General features: G+C 46.3%; 1 protein-coding gene across 1 annotated transcript in view; it reads left to right on the top strand.

Moving 5' to 3' along the window:
• Positions 1–23,298, top strand: part of RENBP (renin binding protein) — a 69,441-nt gene that overhangs the window by 25,991 nt on the left and 20,152 nt on the right. The window contains exons 3-5 of the mRNA XM_077479018.1: positions 3,247–3,322; positions 4,965–5,137; positions 6,537–6,761. Of these exons, the coding sequence (XP_077335144.1) occupies positions 3,247–3,322; positions 4,965–5,137; positions 6,537–6,761 (474 nt within the window). The remainder of the gene's footprint in view (positions 1–3,246; positions 3,323–4,964; positions 5,138–6,536; positions 6,762–23,298) is intronic.

Here is a 23,298-nt window from a genome sequence, read left to right as displayed (position 1 = left end):
ATTTGAATCTGTCATCACCAGTTTATATTATACATCTGTGACACAGGTTACAACTGGTAAAGAAGGCTTCTGTATCCTATGATCTGTTACTTTGTGGAGATCTCCACCAACCTTCGCTTCCCCTTGAATAGGCCAGTAGAAGATTGCCTATTGGACAAATATTGTTTAGCACACAGCCTTGTGAGCTGATGGATGTGCTTAGCAGTCGGCAGTGACCAGCTGACCAAATCAATTGCAATCAATAGCTATTCTTTCCCTTAAAATCAGTTGAGGGTACCCATAGCCATGAGGACCATTGTCTAGTACAGCCAAGTTGGGTGGCCATCAACTTGTGCCTAAAGATGCCATTAGTTACACCCCTGATTGGAGGTCTTTATTAACCATTTGCTTACTGGGCACCTAACCCCCCTCCTGCCCAGACCAATTTTCAGCTTTTAGCGCTGTCACTCTTTGACAATTGCGTGGTCATACAACACTGTACCCAAATTACATTTTTCTTAATTTCTTTTCCCCCACAAATAGAGCTTTCTTTCTTTTTTAATCGCCTCTTGTTTTTTTTTTTTTTTTTGTTAAACAAATTTAAAAAAGAATTAAAAAAACAAAAAAAAAAGTTTTATATTTTGTTAATTTTGCAAGCAGGTAATTTCTCTCCTTCATTGATGTACGCTGAGGAGCCTGCACTGATGGGCACCGATAGGCACTGATAGGTGACAATGGGCACTGATGGCTGGCACTGGGCACTGATCGGTGGCAGTGAGGGGCACTGGTAGGTGACACTGATAGGCAGCACTGCTAGGTGGCACCAATGAGCAACTGATTGGCACTACTGGTGGGCATTGATGGGTGGCACTGATTGCTTTCACTTATGTACTAGTGGGCACTGATTTGTGGCACGGGCAGGCGGTACTGGTGGGCACATATTAGGCGGCTTTGCCTCTTCCTCATCGGGACCAATGTTCCTTCAACAGAAGCCAGTGATCGGCTTCTTTTTCTCCTCTCGCTGTCAGTGTAAGAAGAAAAGGAAACTATTACCGATCTTCTGTTTACATCGTGTGATCAGCTGTCATTGGCTGACTGCTGATCACGTGGTAAGGAGTCGGGATCGACCTCATTGACTCGGGTGATCACAGCGTGCACCCTTCAGGGGGGCATGGCCAGCTTGCAAAGGGGAGAACGTCTATTGATGCCCTCCGGCAAACAGATCTGCGCTGTAGCCGTCATTCGGCTATAGCGCGGATCTAAAGGGGTTAATTACTTGACCTCCGGAAGATTTACCCCCCCCCCCCCTTAATGACCAGCCCATTTTTTTGTGATACGGCACTGCGTTACTTTAACTGACAATTGCGTGGTCGTACAATGCTGTATCCAAATAAATAAATAGAGCTTTCTTTTGGGGTTATTTGATCACCTCTGCGGTTTTTATTTTTTGCGCTATAAACAAAAATGACCAACAATTTTGAAGACAAAAAAGCCACAATATTTTTTACTTTCTACTATAAAACACGGGGAAACGTGATAATACTGCGCTGAAATTGCGGTGAAAAGTTACATGCAGCAGCTACATACAAATATGACAAAAATTCATAGAAACCAAAAAGGACAAATGTAGCGCTAAAATAGGAATAAATGGTAGATAAAATATAAAAATGAAAATGTCCACTAGAGTTCATCTGAATAGACAATAAATTCTCAAAGCTGGGAGGTCAATCCTGCATGGAGAAAAGCGGCAAGCAGCTATGTACAGATGAATAATAGGGTCCGGATGAACAGGTATGTTGAAATACTCTTACCGGAAATGTTGGACTTGTGTGCCAGCAACACCAGAACGTACAAGCATATAAACGATAGTCGTTTGGAGCAGCCGACTCTGTGAGGTCCTTCGCTATCCACGACCATCCAATGGGATCAACGTCCAGGGGGATCAGCGGACCAAAAAGTTGACAGCCAAGGCATCCAAAAAAAGTGTATCTCCGAACGGTCAGATAAGCATAAGGAACAAATAGCATGTAGAAACCTAAAAGAAAGAGGCTCCCAATGGTATAGAATCAAAGGTATGGATGGGCGTTTTTATTGCAAAAAATGCCAAATACATGAAATAAATTAAAAATGTGATCACATGAATAAAAAAGCAATATAGAAGGTGTAAGAAGCAGCCCAAAAGGAACAGTGCCCATCATTGGTATTAGTTGGAACTTGGGGTACTATTCTTCCAAGTTCCAACTAATACCAATGGCGGGGCACTGTTCCTCCTCCAAGTTCCAACTAATACCAATGATGGAGGAACAGTGCCCCATCAATGGTATTAGTTGGAACTTGGAGGCATAGTGCCCCACCATTGGTATTAGTTGGAGCTTGGAAGAATAGTACCCCAAGTTCCAACTAATACTAATAATGGGGCACTATTCCTCCAAGTTCCAACTAATACGAATGATGGAATAGTGCCTCATTATTTGTATTAGCTGGAACTTGGAGGAATAGTGCCCCATCATTGGTATTAGTTGGAACTTGGGGGGGATAGTGTCCCATCGTTGAAATCAGTGGGAGAGATGGTGTTCCATTGTTGGTGTCAGTAGCAAAAATGATGTCCTACTGTTGGTGTCCGTTGGAAAGAATGGTGCCTCATAGCAGTGGGAAGGATAGTAGCCAAAGGGACATACACTGGCAAGAAAAATGGCCACAGTTTGAAAACAACTGACCTTGACAAACAAGGTTTATTGTGTGCTGTTTAAATACCCAAGGGGTGCAAAATCCTAACTATTTGGCTGTTTGTTACTTAGGATTTGCTTACCGTTATTTCTTCTAGACTGGCAGCTACCCTTTACAGATACCCTTTTTATCCAAATGTGTGACAAAAAACTGTTCCTTTTCCCTCTGGATCTCCACAGACACTAGTTTCATGAAATACAAAACTACTACTTAGAATTTTGAGTCTTGTTATTCCATTGGCACAGGGAAGGGGATGAACTCTGTCTAGTAGTTGAAACGGGCTTTATGGAAGTGGTCATTTACACCTGCCATTAAGTGCCTTGTTCAGGAACTTCCTGTTGTAGGGTGACAACTGTCTCCCAATTGTGGTGTCAACTTGTCACAAGTGCCCCTGGTGGAGGCTAAAAGTCTCTTTATACAGTAATTGCACAGGTGTGCGTAACCACTATCGGGAAGCTGGTCCAGAGCAATGATGTGCAGCCTATGCTAGGGTTTACGTAAATTTTAGGTTCCATTACTTTAGGTTTCGGTTTTTTCTAGGTTTGGATGTATTGCCGTCTTTACAGAAAGGTGCCCAGGTTCCAGAGACAGGAACTGCTTACGTCTGCCATTGCAGGTATACATTTCATATACTATTATCTGTATGATCATTGTATTGCTGGATAGAATGTTTATTGCTATGTTCTTCTTAAATGGTAAGTTCCACAGCCGATCACAAAGGGCTCCGGATGTCACTCTTTACAGAGATCAAGGTTGCGCCGTGTCCTAGCAACACGCGCGGCCCTAATCATTGCGCCCGCAGTGATCATATGATGGCTTCCCAGAATGAGAGCCTCACCACCCCGCCGTCATTTGACAGTGGGAGGGCGGCAAGAAGTTAAAGAAAAACTCTAGTTTAGTTAAGTTAGGCTCACGTGGGCAATTATCTGCAGGCGCTGGACTGATGCGAATCCAGATATGTGCACTCCTTTTTTTTAAATGTAACATCCTCCTCATTATAAGCTAAGTTTAAATTAAGGTTTTGACTTCACTGTAGTGAGTGGAGCAGTGATTGGCTGTTCAGAGTTTCCTGTACTGGGTGTTTGATTTCTCTTACCTGCCTTTGGAAGAAGTTTACAGAGTATAGGGCAGGGAGATTCAAACCACCAACATTAATATTTATCATGCCCCAGCCATTCCCTGGAAGGAGGCTTCCAGAAGGTGGCTTGTGAGGTGAGAAATGTTTGGGAGGCTTTGACAGTGTTCTTTCCTCTCGAAAGTGGGTTCCAGTTCTCTTGGGGCTGCTGCCCCTGGAGGCAGCTTTACTGAAAAAAGCAATTGCAATCTGGGCCTCAGCAGGAGATAGGTTAAGGGCCTGGAGAGGATTTCTAAAGAATTATTTGCTGGAGGACACTCGTCTGGAGAAGGGTCTTTTTGTCTTCCTTGCTGAAGGATCTACCTGTGGATGCTGGGTCGCAGACAACTTCTGTGACACTGCGCGTAAAGACCTAGCTGTGGACTATTAGTTGCGCAAGTTTCAGAAGCTGCTATATGGGCTTGGACTGCTACTGTAGGGTCCTAGATGTATTTACCATTCCTTATGACCTCCAGGAAAAGCTGCTATTGGAATATTAGTGAGAGGTTTGTCCTCCCTTTTTTGCTATTGATCAGCTTGGAGTATCCTGTGATGCTAAACCTCTTTCCTGTTAAAGTTCTTCAGCAATAAATACTAAAAAGAAATCCCCATAGACCAGCCATTCTCAACCAGGGTTCCATGGAACCCTAGGGTTCCTCCAGAGGTGGCTAAGGTTCCTTGAGCTTTGGCTAACTGACCTATCATGTGATAGCGCCTGCTTAGTTCCAGGTCCAACACCACTTGACCGAGCCAGAGCCATGTCTGTAAAGAGAGCATTCTTCCCACTGCCCACCACCAAGGAAAGGGGCAAATTCCCAAAGACCACCAGTGGACTACTTTAAGCAGGGGTTCCCTGAGACCTGAAAATGATTGCAAGGGTTCCTTTTGGGTAATAAGGTTGAGAAAGGCCACCCTAGACAGAGCCTTAAATGTCAGTACACAAGGGACTGTACTTGTGTGACTGGCAGCATCTCTTCTACATTGGAAACCTGGGTATATAGTGGCAATCAATAAATAGTACCAATCAATAAAATAGTTGATTGGTACTGTATGTAAACCCTAACGTTGAACATCTTTTTTATTTGCTCCCTCTTGGTCTGTTATATAAATCTTTTATAGAAAAACTATATTTATGTCTACATAGGAGGAGAGTTCCTTCTGGCTCATGCTCAACCCTCCGCTGGCTCCCTAAAATGCGCCTTTGTGGTGACCCGTGACGGTCGTGCAGTCAAGGTCCAGCGCACAATCTTCAGCGAGTGTTTTTACGTTATGGCAATGGATGAGCTCTGGAGAACCACACATAAAGAACAGTACAAGGTAAGAGATGTGAGGAACCATTAAAAAAAAAATCAAGGTTTTAGTACACCATGAACTTAAAGTGGTTGTATGGTCAATTTTTTAACTTTTACCTACAGGAAAGCCTATAATAAGGCTTACCTGTAGGTAAAAAAAATATCTCCTAAACCTGTACGGTTTTGGAGATATTCCCCTCGGTATGCGCCGCTGACTGCAGCGGCGCATGCACATAAGGGAGTTCTCGCCGTGAAAATCCGGCAGCGCTCGTCCGGCCGGACTGAAATCTCCCGTGCGCATGCACGATATCGCCACTCACAGCGCCGGAGCCGCGATACCCGGAAGAGACGCCGAGGGAGCATGTCAGCTCCCTCGGCGTGGATCGGGCCAGATGTTGGGGCCTCGTTCTAAGGTAAGTATTTCATAATGAGCTAGTATGCGGTGCATACTAGCTCATTATGCCTTTTGCTTTGCAGGTTTAAAAAAAAAAATTATAATTTGCGGGTTTACTACCGCTTTAAACATGACTAAGATAAACATAGGTTCTTGCTTAGACTAAACATTGACCTCATGCCAAACATGTAACGGCAAGGGAGGTGGACCTTAACACCCACATGCTACACAAATGTGTCCATGGCAGATGAGGTTCCTGGCCTAAGAGCAAGCTCCTTGCCCCTTTGGTGGCAAGCCCCAGGCCAATGGTACCCAGCCAGGAAGAGACCCCACAGAGTTCTTTATTGATTTAATTGGTATATTGCATAAATAGTAATGAATGATGGCAGTCAGTTCTTGTAGGCATGATATATGAAAAAGCAATAATTGGTGATTTCTCAATATTATCAGGCTTGAGGCCTGTAGTACCAAAGGGTGGCTTGCACTGGATGGGACTGTAAGGCTGCTAAGGTGAGCACCACATGGCTATGCCAGACACTGGGATGTTTCCTCTCCACAGGCTTAGTCTCTGTTCTTCTGACCCTACTCGCCAGCAACCTCTCTTCACTTTCCCTAGCCAGTAGAACCTTGACCTACCACATACTCGAGGCATGCCCAAATGTCACAGGAGACCCAATATATAAGATTCCCGGTCAAGATGGCCGTCGGAGGTCTCCAGAGGTCGCAGTGTTCAGTCAGACAACTGACTTCACTGAAACCCTAACAGAGTCCATAAGGGGACAATTCCTGCAACAGATTCCACTCCACTTGTAACAATGGCACAGCAGCACCTAGAGGTTGGAGGAAAACCTGCACCTGCCTACACCCTTCTAGCACAGTGACCGAGCTGTCACAAGCAGCTCCTGGCCTCTGTTTATGATGGAAGGCGTCACTCTGTTATTTTTAGTTGGTTAGAATTTACACATGTACTGTGTATGGTCAGACTTGCAGAATGGATCATCTGCAATGATGCTCCCAATCTATATTTTAGAAGGCAGCACGAGAGATGATGGACCAGATTGTACATTGGGTGAGAGAGGATCCATCGGATTTGGGAAGGCCGGAGCTGCCGGGAGCTGATCCTGTGAATGGCATGGCGGTGCCAATGATGCTGTTAAACCTGGTGGACCAACTGTGTGAGGAAGATGAAGAGGCAGCAAATAAATATGAGGAGCTGGAAGCCTGGAGTGTGGAGAGGATTCTGCAGCATATACAGGTACCTGAGAAACAAAACTACACAGGGAGGGGATGACAGTAAAGACTAGTGATCCACTGAAATTTCGGCCGCTGAAAATTATCGGGCGAAGATAGGGTTTTCAGTGTTGTGCTTAAAGAAAAAAAGTGCAGATAATGGCTGCCGAAAATGCCCACGATTTGGTTTGTGCAAAAGGTTATAGCATCTACAAGCTGTGGGATATTTTTTATCTGTTTTATTTTTTTGTCTTCTTTTTTTTACTAGTAACAGCAGTGATCAATGACTTATAGCGGGACTGCGATATTGCGGACACTTTTTGTGAAACAATGACACTAATACAGTGTTCAGTGATAAAAAAACTATGCACTGTCACTGTAATAAGGACAATGGCTGGGAAGGGGTTAATGGGCAATCAAAGGGTTAAATGTGTGCCTGACCAGTGCTTTACTACTATGGGGGAGGTGCTTTTACTAGGAAAAGGCATGGATCGGTACCCCTGCTTAGCAGAGACACAGGATCCATGCCTTTTTTACTGACAGAACGGCGATCTGCCTTGCTTGCATAGGCAGACCACCATTCTGCCTGTCTACCAAACTACAGGTAATATATGCTGTCAAAAAACCCCATTTAGGGGATAATTCTTTTTCTTTGTTTTTTATATACTAGGGGTGATCAGCGCCCTCTGACCCTTTATTGGGGTGTTACTGCTTTTTCTTTTTTCTTTTTTCTACCAAACTATTGGTGGGTGCCGGTGGACATTAATTTCACTGTACCCGCTGATCAGCTCCCGCTGTGTCTTCTCACAGCGTAAGCGGCCTCGGCGGTACGCACGTGGGCCCCAGACCCAGAAGTGCAGGATCACGAACTGGGTATGTGACCTTTTTGCTTCAGAGCTGCCGTGTTATATGTACAGTATACGGTCGGCAAGCGTGTAAAGGCATTGTATACTTTTCCTATGTCATTTGTTTGCATGACCGTGTAATGATGGGCTCACATGTTTTGGCTTCAGTTTGTAGTATTATGGCTGATTCTACCATGTTCATATATCCATTCACCTAACTTGTCCCTATTTGCCATAAGGAGAGTCAACTTCATAATCCGGGTCACACAGCATCCAACGCATGCCTTGCCATTTCCTTTCCGTTACATCACAAATGGTGGGTGTGCTAACGTGATGAAAAACTGTATGGGGATCTCTGTTGCTCTGCCTGCTTTTGTTTGTGTAAAATCTAAATACTGTGTAGCTCTCACCTGCAGAGCACTAGTTAGTGACCTTGTGATAGTGAGATTTGTGGTTTCTTCCCAGGAAGTGTCAGTTCTTAGACTACAGGCATGCATTAACCTATGCAGTGCCATGCCTCATGTTTGAACAAACTCCTGACACCGGAATGTTAAAGTGGAGTTCCACCCACTTTTACAACTTTGTCTTAAACCCCTCCACCATTCGATTTTGGATGATGATTATTATTTTATTTCCTTACCTTTTATGAAGTACCTTGTATACTTCCGCCCCAGCCTCGCCATGGCCCAGTGCGTTAAAATCTCTTCTCTCCTGCTGCCTTCTGGGACCTTTGTGTGTCCCAGAAGATGACGGGGACCATTCAGGAAGTGCAGTGCGACTTGTGTGCAGTAGGAAATCGGCAGTGAAGCCCGAAGGCTCCACTGCTGGTTTACCTTAGTTGGAATAGCAGCGACTGAACCCCATCCGATGGATGGATCAAACCCGGGAGGGGGAGGGGGCTGATAACGTGGCTCCCTGGACAACAGGTAAGTGTCCTTATTAAAAGTCAGCAGCTGACTTTCCAGCTAGAACTCTGCTTTAAGGTTTACTTTACTATAGGCTGTGTGTACATGAGCAGCAAGTGACACCATGAAATGATCGATGCACATCTTATGTAGGTGAAAAACACAAGGTGCAGGTAAGAAGGTTTATAATGTAATGTATAATATAAGAAGTTAGTCATGCTTTCATTCATCTTATTTGGCCAGCTTCTTGGGCTGCTTAATCCTTATTGCCCCTTATTTTCTGACCCTATAAAAATGCTGCTTGGTGTATGTTAGAAATTCTGTATATAGGGGGGCGTGGCTGAGCGGCACATGTAAACGGTCGCACACTTCTCCTGCTCCACCGAAAATCCTGGTAATCATCCGGTCATACAGAGGACACGCTCCAGAACGAGCCCCACCGTAACCGCCACGATACCGCGGAAACGGCGACACGTCCTGCGGGGCTCTGGGATGCTCAAATCCATGTCCAGGAGCGGCAGAGAATCCCGGAGTATGCAGGCCGACCTGTCCCAAGTTGGCGCCGTTACCACAGTGCACCTCCAGAGATCAGTATAGGGAGGCAGCCCAGAAACTTCTCTATGGAGGCAAAGCTTCAAAAGAGATGCCCTCTCCATGCTCAGGCACCGGGGAAGCCATTGGTGATCAGTCGACTGCAGATGACACAGTCCCGCTGGAGGATGCTGAGGGATTGTCCCCTGCCTGGAACACTGTGAGTACACCAAGGGACAGATTAGTGGGGCCTACTTCTATTCCCTCTCCATCTGATGGCACAGAACCCACCCTCAGAGATATTTTCTCTGCTGTGACTGCTTGTAATATGTCTATCTCAGCACTTGCTAATGAAGTGAAAGGGGTGAAAGCTGAAATTTCCTATGTGTGGCAGGATATGCAAAAACTAAGGGAACGCACAGCCGCCATTGAAGGCAGAGTGAGTGCTATAGAGGATGACATTCCCCCTATGCAAAGAGACTTGCAATACAACTGTCACCTTACTGCACAGCATGTGACTCGCCTGGATGACCTAGAAAATAGCAAGAGATGCAACAATATACGGGCAATAGGCATCACGGAACAGGCTGAGGGCAAAGACCCTGTTGCATTTATTGAGAACTGGCTGATCACTGTGTTTGGCAAGGAGGCTTTCTCTCCACTCTCTGCAGTTGAACGGGCACACAGAGTTCCATCCAGACCCCTGCCGCCAGGCAATCATCCCAGGGCCTTCCTCTTAAAATTGCTTAATTACAAAGACAGGGACTCCATACTGTCCAAGGCCAGAATTATGGGAGGCACGCTGGCTATCGTCAATTCTAAAGTATCCTTGTACCTGGATTTTTCAGCTGAGCTGCAGAAGCAACGTGCAAAGTTCATTGATGTGAAGAAAAGATTGCGGGAGCTTAACCTCCCTTACGCCATGCTTTACCCAGCGCGCCTCAGAGTTGTTGCACTGGGAGAAACCCATTTCTTTGACCGGCCTACCAACGCAGCTTAATGGCTGGACAGGGAGGATAGAGCCCTTAAAGCTAACCGCGTGCAACGCAACGCCCCGGATTGAGGGAGAAGGCCCCAGGGAACTGGAAGCCATCGACTGCCCTGATAAAGCTATCCCTGGCTCTGCTGCGGTCACTTACAGGCTCGTTCTGCTTGAGTTATTTTTTCCCCTTTTCTTTTATATAACTGCTCTCTGTCCTACATTGTGAGCAAGGCGGCAGAGGGAGATCTACTGTCACGGTATACCCTATACGAAACGGCATGCCCCGCAGGTGCCGTTGAAGTGAAGCTTCCAGCTGAACTAACCCGTGGGTTTCATGGGAGCTTCCTCCGCCTCCCCCCCCCCCCTCAGCGGATGCAGGGGGTCTGTTTGTTATACAGCCCAAGAGGCTAGGGGCCCTGTTGGTCCCACGAATAGGGCCTAGTTTGATGGCCGTTTGCAATCACAATGTCTTCAAATGTTTCTCAAGTTCCTGTTCTGACTCTTCCATACTAATACTCCTAGCAGTTGTGAAGTTGGACTATGTACAGTTAATTATTTGCATACTGGGTAATTTTGATGCTCTGTCAACAGTAATTTCCTCTTTGTCTAAAGTCCTAATTCTTTTAGCTGCGGCGTGGTGCCGAACATTGTATATTCTCCTGACACTATTTGTGGTAAGCCCATATGGCGGTTGAGCTAAATGTCCTCACTTGGAATGTGAGGGGCCTAGGTACCCCAGTGAAAAAAATAGCAGTTTTGAGACATATAAAATCGATGAATGCCAGTATTGTGTGCTTGCAGGAGATGCATTTTGCGGCTGACCCTCCTCCTAGCCTGAGCCCACGCTTGTATGATGTTCAGTACCACTCCACGTATTCCTCATATTCCAGGGGGGTAAGCATACTTGTACATAAAGGTGTCCGGTTCCAATGTTCTAAGACCCAGATTGACCCGGGTGGCAGATATGTTTTTTTACTCTGTAAAGTTCATGGGCTAACTTGTATACTGGCTAATATATACGTACCACCGCCGTATTCGGCAGGGGTTCTTGGGAGCCTGGCAAAATTTTATGGCGCAATATCATGAGGTTCCCCTCCTTGCAGTGGGAGACTTCAACAATTACTTAAATCATACCAGAGACAAGCTCCCCATACCCAGCAATATAGTGCCAGGCACAACGGGCTGTACACCTTTTGCCAAGGTCCTGGAGGAATTGGGGCTGACAGACGTGTGGCGCAGTAGGTACCCGGACCTTAAAAAGTGTTCTTGTCATTTGGCCTCTTATGGAGGCCTATCCAGAATAGACCTGGGCCTGGGCAATGACAGGATGCTGCAACATATTAGAGACTCGGACTATGCCGACAGACGCCTTTCTGACCACTCCTCGCTCCGCATCTGTGTATCATTCCCTGACATAGTTGGGCGTCCAGTTTGGAAGCTTAATCCCTTTTGGCTTTCGCTGTTCCCAGAGCCTGACCCACTTCGGGACGCACTTAATTCCTTTTTACTGGACAACATTGGCACTACGAATCTGGTGATGGTGTGGGATGCATTGAAGGCCTATACAAGGGAGCAATGCATACAAATAATAAATTGTATTAAAATAGACACTAAAGCTTGGGAAATGACGGTGCACAGAGTGGTTTCCGAAACAGAAGACAAGTACATTGCCAATCCCACAGATGACACAAAAAGGGCGTGGCTGGGAGCACAATCAATGTCTAGGCAACTAGCATTGCAGTTAGCAGAAAATAAACACTTTTTTTTGCAACAGACGCATTTTGAGGAAGGTGAAGCGACTGGACATATGCTGGCGGTTCTGGCGCGAGCGCAACAGTCATCTTCCACCATTTCAGCTATCTGTGATGACCAGAGGGTCGAACACTCCTCCACCTCAGACATTGTTCGTATTTTTAAAGACTTCTATGAGGACCTGTATACATCTAAAGTGAGGCCCACGGAGGAGGAGATTGAGGAATTTTTAGATAAAAGCGAACTCCCGATCCTATCACTAGAAGACACCGAAATGCTTAATGCACCTTTGACAGAAGAGGAATTAGGTATAGCCCTGTCACACTCCCGAAATAACAACTCGCCAGGGGTAGATGGCCTACCATCCGAAATTTATAAAAGATACTCCGGTACTCTACTCCCCACCCTCTTGAAAGTCTATACTGAGGCCCTTGAAAGAGGGTCCTTGCCGAGTTCCATGAATGAGGCAATTATTGTGGTCTTGCTGAAACCAGGCAAGGAGGCCAGCTCCCCGGGCTCATATAGGCCCATATCCTTGCTGACAGCGGATGTTAAGCTGTTGGCTAGGGTATTGGCAAATAGACTGGCCAGGGTAATACATAAAATGGTGCAAAAAGACCAATCCGGATATATCCCTTCAAGATCCACAGCACAAAATATTAGGAGGCTCTTTTTGAACCTGCAGATCCCAGCGGATAATACTGGCAATAGGGCAATTTTCTCCCTTGACGCAGCTAAGGCCTTCGACAGTGTCGAGTGGCCTTACCTGTGGAAGGTGTTGAGGCGTGTGGGACTGGGTGACACCTTTTATCGAATGGGTCCAGTTACTTTACGCTAAGCCCACCGCGGGACTTGGGGTGAATGGAGAACTGTCAGAGCCATTCTCGTTGTACAGGGGCACTCGACAGGGGTGTCCTTTATCGCCCCTGTTTGCTCTGGCTCTGAAACCCCTGGCGGCTAGGATACGCGGAGACAAAGACATAATTGGGTTTCAACGCTCCATGGACACGGATGTGGTATCCCTGTACGCTGACGATACCCTGCTATACCTGGGAGACACACAGGGAACTTTGCATGCAGTTATGGACCTTATTAAAGCCTTTGGAGAGCTGTCAGGTTTTGCCATCAATTGGCAAAACTGATGCCATTAGATCCCTTGACCGTCCCAGTGCCTGGGTGCGCAGAAATGGTCCAGATTGTAACTGAATTTAAGTACTTGGGTGTCCAGGTAATCCTGGACCCATCCCAATATATTGCACGCAACTTATCCCCCCTTCTTAGCAAATTTAGAAACAAATGCACAGCCTGGTGCAAACTGCCTCTATCGGTTGATGGGAGAATAAACCTAATTAAAATGATCTGGGCACCACAATTATTATATACATTTCATAACTCCCCGGTGTGGATCCCCAGGAGATGGTTTGAAAAGATTGTCGCAATTTCAGGAATTGATATGGCGGAAAAAATCAGCTAGGATTAAGTTGTCAACCCTCCAGTATAATAAGGAAGAAGGTGAGATGGCGGTCCCGCACCCCAGAATTTACTTCTTAGCATCCCAACTGCAACAGCTAGGGGGGTGGGGACTAATGGACCTGACTGACCCTATTCGTAGGTTGCTTGATATGGAGGGAGACAGCGAGACTGCACTTACAAGGCTGGAGGCGGGTTATCCACATCCAAATTCAACGGCTCCTACTGTGAAACTGTTGAATACATTATGGCCATACATTAAAAAGATACTTGGAATGAAAGGGTACCTGCCAGATACACCCATATGGCGCAACAAACAACTCAAAGAACTACAGAAGCTAAAAGGCTTTAAAAACTGGGAAAGGGCGGGTATTAAATATGTCTCCCAACTATATGCTGGTCATACATTTAAATTGTTCTCTGAAATCCAAACGGAATTCGGGATTCCAAATAACAATTTTTTCAAATACCTTCAGATGCGTCATGCACTGCAAACACAGGCAAGGGCCACTGTACTGCAACCAACAGATCACGCTATTATTCAATCCATCCTTATGAAGGGGGACAAAAAGGGAATGATCTCGGGCTGTTACAGTGCACTCCTTGCACGAATACAAGACTCTGCTAAGCTACCATGTAGGCAGGGGTGGGAGGCAGATCTTGGCCCCATTGAAGGGGAAAAATGGGAATTGTGTCTAGCGGCAGTCCCTATGGTCTCACTGTCGGCGTCCCACAAATTATCACAATTATACTTATTACATAGGGCCTATAGGACACCCAAGAGACTTCATAAATGGGGCATTAGAGATTCCCCCCATGCCCAAAATGTGAGACAGACCATGGTGACCTTCTTCAGATGTTGTGGAAGTGCCCCAAGCTTTTCAGATTCTGGAGGGAGGTGATAGCCATGATATCTACAGTATATGGGGTGACTATTCCAATGGACCCGGCCGTTTGTCTGTTGGGTGCACTGGAAGATGACACGCTGACCTCACACACATGCACAGCAATCCTCAGATTACTCTATGAAGTGCGTAAACTGATTGCCCAACGGTGGATTACTTCAAGAGTGCCTACCAAGGGGCAATGGGTGGACAGTGTGAACAAATTATTAATTAAAGAAAAATTAACATATCAACATAGGAAAGTACCACAAAAATTTTATTTAATGTGGCAGGCATGGCTAGAGATTCCGGGGTTGGCCCCCTACCAACTTATCAAAGATAGACTGATTCTGGGATAGCACGATTATCCAATTATTACCAAAAGTTGCAGGGAATAGACCGTACGAAAATCTGGCACTTATGCCACTGGAAGAAGGAACATTGTATTATCAACTTACTATAGATGACTTAAAGAGGAAGTAAACCCTGATGTAAAGCGTTTACAACCACTTTAATATAGAATGTGTACACGAGAAATTAAAAGAATTGCAAAGGTCAATTGTGGATGCAACACTTGTTTTCAGTATGACAGTTGTTAAGGTTTATCTATCTACGGTACAAGATGTTGGAATTGCTGCACGGTAGATGGATTGCTGTATCAAGAAATGGAGGGAAAAGACAGTGGGGAGAATAATGGTAATCTAAAACAGAAAGCTGGGAATAATAAGTGAGTGTAGCAAAAGAGGTTACATTTACAAATGCAAGGGCATGTATTGAGAAAGCACTTTATTTGGGATTTGATTCTCCTCCCAATGTTTCTCCTGTTTTTGTAATCTATATTTTTTCTGTATCTCCACGCACTGCCTGTTTTATACCATGTACTGTGCAACAAGCGAAATAAAGTTATTTTCTGATAAAAAAAAAAAAAATCTGTATATAGCCCTACAGAACAGACCATGGGCTTTGCTGCTTAACTGCAGACAAGAAATCGTAAACTTTATTATACAGAGAAAAGACATGGAGTATTACCATAGATGCAGCTACAAACTTGTAAACACTGCCATCTACTGGCTGAAGAATATTTTTGTAGTTATTGTTGAAAAATACAGTACAAGAACAATGTATTCCAACAGTGTATAACCAGGTTACAATTTCCTCCCAAAATAGTTCTCAGAGAGTCCTGTACAGAATCGCAGTGAAAAGACTGCTGAATCTGGATACAGGATACATTGCATTTGAATGTGAATCAAATGTATTAAAAACTGAGCTAGAGAAAGGCTTAAAGCGGTTCTTCACCCTAAAGGGGAAGTTCCGCTAATCTTATCCCTCCCCCCCTCCGGTGCCACAATCGGCACCTTTCAGGGGGGAGGGGGGTGCAGTTACCTGGATAATCCAGGTAACTGCACCCACTTCCGGCCAGACCACCGCAGACCCCCGCAGACGCTCCGCCCCCCCCCCCCCCGTTGTGTTCTGGGAAACACACAGTTCCCAGAGACGCAGCGGGGGACCATAAGAGACGTGCAGCGCGACTCGCGCATGCGCAGTAGGGAACCGGGCAGTGAAGCCATCATGCTTCACTTCCCGATTCCCTGACAGAGGATGGCGGCGGTGGCAGCAGCGAGACGAGCGATCGCTCGTCATCTGCCGCCGACATCGCTGGAACCTGGGACAGGTAAGTGTGATTTTATTAAAAGTCAGCAGCTGCAATATTAGTAGCTGCTGGCTTTTAATATTTTTTTTTTTAGGTGCAGCTCCTCTTTAACTGCTTGCTGACCAGCGCATGACGATGTACATCGGCACAATGGCACAATGGCTTCGCAAATGGGCATACCTGTACGTCCCTTTTAAGACGCGCCTTAGTGGGCACACACGCGCCCGCCGTGTACTCCATGAGCGTGCGCATGGGTCCCGCGGACTCTATGTCCGCCGGGGGCCCCCAATCGTGACACGGAGCGGCAGAGCGGGGAGATGGAGGTGTAAACAAAGCATTTCTCTGTTCTGCCTAGCAACATGACAGGGATCTACTGCTCCCTGTCATCAGGAGCAGTGATCTCTGTCGTGTTGTAGTGAGCCCACCAGTTGTTGGAATCACTCTCTAGGACACACTTAACCCCTTGATCGCCCCCTAGTGTTTAACCCCTTCCCTGCCAGTGTCATTTACACAGTAATCAGTACATTTTTCCCAAGTGTTCTTCCAGGACAGCCCTTGAGAGATGGAGCTCCTCCCATCGACACAGGAAACACATTGCCACAGTTCAAAAGGCGGTCCCTCAGGTCCCTGATCAGTCATTTGTGTTTCCTACGTCGGAGGAACATGTTGCCAGGAACCTGGAGGCCCCTCTCAGGGGCTGCCTGAGAACCTGTTAGCCATAAGGGACCGGGTCCTGTTTTTTGGCTGCAGTATTGGGTCCATACCTTTCTTTGTGGCTCGGGTACCGTCCAGCTGATTCGGAGCAGACCCGTTACCCTCCTCCTTCCAGTGCCGAGGTGGCCAGGGGCAGAATGGCGCGGTTTCCCCCAGGAGCGGTGAGTGGAACCTTCCATCTTTGCTCCTTGTTGCGGTGGGGTCGGAGACGCCGAGCGTCACTTCCGGCGGAACCGCGTCATCACTGCGTGCCGAGACTTCCGGTTCCGGGTCTCTAAGGGTACAAGGAGGAGAGGGAGAGCCAGCGCTGTGCCTGTGAAGCCCGACCAGCGTCCAGCTATACCGGATTAGCGGCGGGATTCGGAGCGTCAGAGGGGGACCATGGAGGCTATTCCCCAGGATACTCCGGCGGAGACAGGCACCAGCCAAACCCAGGTAGGCTGCTGGGCATGCTATTACTCTGGTGGAGTGGTGGTGTTTGTAGGCTGGGCCCTGTAGTGCCCCCGGTGGCGGTTTACTCACAGTGAGGTTGTTTGTTAGTGGTGATTCTAAGAGGGACATGGTGCTGATGCTAAGAAATCCTTTGTCTTCTTATTTTCAGGCTAAAGAGATGCCAAGGGAAGACAAGACAGGCCGCAAAAAGTGCCCTAATTGTGGGAATAGGTTGTCCTCTGGCTCTAACAAAGCCCTATGCAAGCAATGCATTGCAAGCTTGCTTAAATCTGAGGCAGATTCCCCTTTAGCAAAGTTTTTGGGCTCCTTTAAAGAGGAAATGGCGTCGACCTTTAAGTCCCTCCGGGAGTTAATCACTGACGTGGGATCAGCTGCAGCTGCCTCCACGAGTAAAACAACTATAATCTCATCCTCACCATGCCTTACAACACCCAGCTCAGGGGAGCCCCGTATGGTCAGGGAGCCTAGCCCCACGTTGATTAGCCCCGAATCCTCTGACACTGACTCGGGTCAGGAAGAGGATCAAGCAGCATCTAAAGCCTCAAAATATAGATTATCTCTCGAGGAAGTAGATGAGCTAATGGGGGCTATCTATGATACGCTGGAAATTGAGGAGGAAGAAACTCAGTTATCCAGACATGATCAAATGTATGAGGCTCTGGGGAAAAAGAAAGCAAGGGTTTTTCCTATACATAAGGTGCTTTCTGACCTTGTCCTTAAGGAGTGGTCTGAACCAGACAAAAAGGTTTTCTTTCCTAAATCCCTTAAGAGAAGGTTCCCTTTTGATGAGAGCCCAGAGGCGGTCTGGAATAAAAATCCTAAACTAGACGCCCCTCTGTCCAAAATCTCAAAGCAGGCTGATCTGGCCTTTGAGGATATGGGCCACCTGAAAGATCCCATGGACAGGAGAACAGACATTGTCTTAAAGAGGGCCTGGGATGCCTCTATGGCAGGCTTAAAACCAGCTCTAGCCACTTCCTGTGTAGCTAGAAACCTGGAGTTCTGGTTATCGCAACTACAAGAACACTTAAAGGCAGGCACTCCTAGGGGGGAGCTTTTGAAATCCTTCCCTATGCTTTTTAAGGCCACCAGTTTCATCTCTGACGCCTCCACGGACTCCGCAAAATTTACGGCTAAATCTGCAGCACTTTCAGTGGCAGCAAGGAGGTCAGTATGGATGAAAACCTGGGGGGGAGACACGGCGTCTAAAACCCGCCTGTGCAGCGTCCCTTTTACAGGAGACTTAGTCTTCGGGCCTGAATTAGACTCCGCCTTAGAAAGGACGGCGGATAAAAAGAAAACCTTTCCCGCAAAAAAGAAAAATTTTCAAAGAAAAATTTTTCGTCCCTTTAAGGAACCCTCTAAACCAGAGAAGAGTTCAACCCCCAAAAAACATTGGTCGGGACATAAAGGGAAAGGAAAAGGGGGCATACTGTTTAGCCGCCCCAATCAGGATCCCAAACCCCAGTGACGTCAGGGTTCCTGTGGGAGGAAGATTAAGCAAATTTCTTCCACAATGGGAAGAGACAACCTCGAACGAGTTTGTCTTAAATATAATAAAAAGGGGTCATACGCTGGAATTTCACAGCAACCCTCCTTCCAAGTTTCTGGTGACAAAGCTTCCAAGTCACTCAGAAAAGGCCAGGGCCTTACCTTTACTAATAGGGGAAATGGTAGATCAAGAGGTATTGACACCAGTCCCTATTCAGGAACAAGGAGACGGTTTTTACTCGCACATTTTTGTGGTAAGAAAACCGTCAGGGAGATTCAGACTAATTATGAACCTCCGTCCACTGAATCGCTCCATCCGTTACAAGAGATTTCGGATGGAGTCCATTTATTCCATAAAGAATCTCCTGCAGAAAGAGACATTTATGGCAACCCTGGATCTAAGGGATGCTTATCTGCACATTCCAATAAGGGAGGAATGCCAGAAATTCCTTCGGATGGCAGTGCAGATAGACACAAAGGTTTACCACTTTCAGTGCAGAGCACTTCCCTTCGGTCTATCATCCTCCCCGAGAATCTTTACCAAGGTTCTCGGAGAGGCTTTAGTTCCTCTGAGGCTTCAATCAGTCTCAATTATCCCCTACCTAGACGATCTGCTCCTAACAGCCCACTCAGAGAGTCGTCTTTCTCAGGACCTGGAATTGACTCAACTCAGCCTGAGTCGATTAGGGTGGATTGTCAGTCAGGAGAAATCCAAGACAACCCCAACACAGGAGATCCTGTATCTGGGGTACTGGATCAAGTCTGTAGATCAGAAAATTATACTGCCGGAAGAAAAGATTTTGAATCTGTGGCAGAGAATATCTTTTCTTCAATGCAGCCCCAAGTGTACGGTGAGGGAAGTAATGTCGGTCTTAGGTCTTATGACGGCAGCCATTCCAGCCGTACAATGGGCCAGGTTCCATCAAAGAGAACTTCAGGGTTTTCTGTTAGAACAATTAAAAGGCAGAGATCTGGAGGAGGAGGTATCGATCCCCTCAAGGATAAAACACTCCCTCTGGTGGTGGAAGGACAGGGAGAACCTAAACAAAGGGGTTCATTGGGTCCTTCCTATCACTTCAACACTAACAACGGATGCGAGCAGTTGGGGCTGGGGAGCCCACCTAGGCTCAAGCTGGGTCCAGGACAAGTGGACCCCGGAGGAGAAATGTTTCTCTTCCAATTGGAAAGAACTAACAGCAATCCTGAGAGCTGTTCTAGCTTTTCACCCCGCAATACAGGGTCACCATCTACAAGTCCGTTCAGACAATACGACGGCTGTAGCATACATAAACAAACAAGGAGGTACCAGAAGTCCTCGTTTGATGTTGGTAGCCAGACGCATTCTCCAGTGGGCAGAAGCCAATCTGGAATCCATTTCTGCAGTTCACCTGAAAGGGGAGCTGAACAACAAGGCGGACTTCTTGAGTCGACAGAAGATTTCGAACCAAGAATGGTCCTTACACCCAGAGGCATTCAATCTCATAACAGCTCACTGGGGAGAACCAGAGGTAGACCTTTTTGCGAGCAAGAAGAATGCAAAGGTTCCCAATTTTTTCTCGCTAAACCCAGGAGATCAACCCCTGGCGGTAGATGCCTTGCAAACTCCATGGACTTTCAGTCTGGCGTATGCATTTCCCCCTCTTCATCTCATTCCGAGGGTCCTAGCAAGATTCCTCAAGGAGAAAACCTGTTTGATTCTAGTAGCACCTTTTTGGCCCAGGAGACCGTGGTTCACAACGTTGCTACAATTGACAGATTGTCCGCCTCTAAGGCTTCCCTACAGACAGGACCTCCTGTCGCAGGGACCTCTCTACCATCCGCAGGTCGCCACACTGAAGCTTTCAGCGTGGTTACTGAGGAGGAAATCTTAAGGAGTAAGGGCCTGTCAGATGAGGTAATTGCGACCTTACTACAGAGTCGCAAACCAGTCACGAGGGCTATTTACAAAAAAGTCTGGAAAAAATTTAATAGCTGGCTGAATAGCCGTGACATAAATACGGCTAATATTCTACAGTTTTTACAGGAAGGTGTAAACAAGGGTTTAACCCTAAGTACTATTAAGGTACAGATAGCTGCCTTAAGTGTATACCTAGATGAACGCTTACAGGAAAATCCTTTTGTCGCTAGATTCTGTAAGGCAGTCGCTAGACGTAAGCCAGTCAGAATCACAAAAGTCCCATCCTGGGATTTAGCAGTTGTGCTAAAAGCTTTCTTGGGGTCACCCTTTGAGCCTATCTCAGGGGCCTCCCTAAGGCTTATTACCTTTAAGACAGTACTCCTGGTGGCAATCACTTCAGCCCATAGGGTCAGTGAAATCCAAGCTCTATCCATCAGGGAACCATTCCTACAGATCCTAGAAGACAGAGTCATACTAAAGACAGACCCTGGGTTCTTACCAAAGGTAGCATCTAGCTTCCATAGGTCCCAAGATATTGTCCTCCCTTCATTTTGTCAAAATGCAGCAAATGAGAAAGAGGAACGTTTTCATTTATTGGATGTGAGGAGGTGTATTCTAGAATATCTTAAAATAACAAATCCATTCAGAATCTCAGACTCCCTTTTTGTCCTTTTTTCCGGACAGCGTAGGGGACAGAAAGCTTCAAAAGTAACCATAGCTAGATGGATTAGGCTAGCTATAGCAGAGGGGTATAAGGCCTTGAATAGAGATCCTCCTGAGGGTGTTAAAGCTCACTCCACAAGAGCGTTGTCTGCATCCTGGGCAGAAAGAGCTGGTGCCACCCCGGAGCAGGTATGTAAAGCAGCCACATGGTCAAGCTTTTCCACCTTTGCAAGGCATTACCGACTGGACTTAATGTCTAGTCAGGATCAGGCCTTTGGGAGGAAAGTCCTCCAGGCCGTGGTCCCCCCCTAATCTGGTAAGTACTTGGGGATCCTCTCAAGGGCTGTCCTGGAAGAACACTTGGGAAAACTGGAGTTAGTACTTACCGGTAACTCCTTTTCCGGTGGTCTTCCAGGACAGCACGATCCCACCCTTTATTTGATTGTAGTGATGTACTAATGTTATTACCTGTTATGGTTTATATGTTTTTCAGTTCCATCCTTCGGTTCTTGGTGAATGACTGACCAGGGATCTGAGGGACCGCCTTTTGAACTGTGGCAATGTGTTTCCTGTGTCGATGGGAGGAGTTCCATCTCTCAAGGGCTGTCCTGGAAGACCACCGGAAAAGGAGTTACCGGTAAGTACTAACTCCAGTTTTAGATCACTGATCGCTGTATAAATGTCACTGGTCCCAAAATAGTGTCAAAAGTGTCCGATGTGTCCGACGCGATGTCGCAGTCGCAATAAAAATCAAAGATCGCTGCCTTTACTGATAAAAAAAAATTTAATACTAAAAATGCCATAAATCTACCCCCAATTTTTTAGACGCTATAACTTTTGTGCAAACCAATCGATATACGCTCATTGCAAAAAAATATGTAGAAGGATGCATATTGGCTTAAACTGAAAAAGAAATTTCATGTTTATATATTTTATGAGGATATTTATTATGGCAAAAAGTAAAAAATATTGCTTTTTTTTGTTTTCAAAATTGCCACTCTTTTTTCTGTTTATGGCACAAAAAATAAAAACGGCAGAGGTGCTCAAATACCACCAAAAGAAAGCTCTATTTGTGGGAAAAAAAGTAAATAAATGTTGTTTTGGGGCAACGTTGCATGACCGCGCAATTGTCAGTTAAAGTGACTCAGTGGCGTATCGCAAAAAGTGTTCTGGTCAGGAAGGGGGTAATTTTTTCCGTGGCTGAAGCGGTTAATGACTAATCCTTCCGGGTAAAATGCAGCTTCTAATTCTATTCAGGGCTCGTTATAAGGCCTAGGCAGTTTGGGTCACATGTTTGCTTTTCTAGCAAAATGATTAAAAAAGGTTTACAGTAGTTTTAAAGTATGAGTCCACTCTATGTAAGCTATGTGGAATTTCTGACTTGAGCACGGCTGCAATATCTCCTGGATATACTGTATATGGTTTTTTTTTTTTTTGCTTGATTTTTATTTTATTTTTTGTATTTATAAGGGTACCAAACTAAAAATAACAGCCATCAAGGGGTGTGTTCATAAAGCCTTGGTTGAATGATGCCCATTGTGGATAATTACCAATACTTTTGGCCATAACTGTAGGAGAGGAGGGTCTGTGCATGCATGTGCCATGCGAAGACTCAACATGGGCCTCTTCCCTGCCCTTCCATCCATATAAATTATCCGGTCACACAGGTGTAGCACCCCGATGTTTAGGCAGGGTTGTTTTTAAATGCAGTTGCCTTGGCCAGTTCCTAGGGGGTCAACTGATTTTGCCCTAATTCTGAAATTGCTGCACTTCTCTTTTCTGTCGTTAGGTGGCCGGGTACCTGGCAACATTGGATAAAACAAGGGCATTGCAAGTGGCAGATTAAGAGTATATAGGGTATCTCAGCCAATGGGCAGGGATTTTCTAGAATCCCTTGGCCTGCTAGGAGAACCTAATTATTTGGGTGGAGTCAGGTGATCGGGGTTCTGTGCCTCCTGGTCGGCTGTCTGGGTGGACGTGTGTTGTACTGCCCCGGGCTGCTAGGCCAGAGCCTGAGACCTATCCCGGGGACATCTGGCTGCTAGGCTGTCTGAGCGCCTATCCAGAAGCAAGAGAGCAGCGCAGGATTGGGACTGCGGCTTGCAGTCTAACCAAAAGTGACGGTTCTGCCGGCCCGGAAAACCTGTTGTGGTCAGAGGTAGAAGGGAAACTGTCGCCAGTAAGGGACCATCCACCTTGTTACCAGTGACCACCGTGCGTTGTTGAAGGAAAGTACTGGAGCAGTATTCTCACCAACTGGGGATGGTGAAGAATTGGGAAACTTCAGCAGGAGGCTTGCAGAGCAGTCTTGTGTGCCAAGCCAG

The sequence above is a fragment of the Lithobates pipiens genome, unplaced genomic scaffold (genome assembly GCF_037356315.1).
Source record: "Lithobates pipiens isolate NorthernLeopardFrog02 unplaced genomic scaffold, aLitPip1_a1.2 Scaffold_1, whole genome shotgun sequence".
In the NCBI taxonomy this organism is placed as follows: domain Eukaryota; kingdom Metazoa; phylum Chordata; class Amphibia; order Anura; family Ranidae; genus Lithobates; species Lithobates pipiens.
This window is presented reverse-complemented; position numbering and strand designations above follow the sequence as displayed.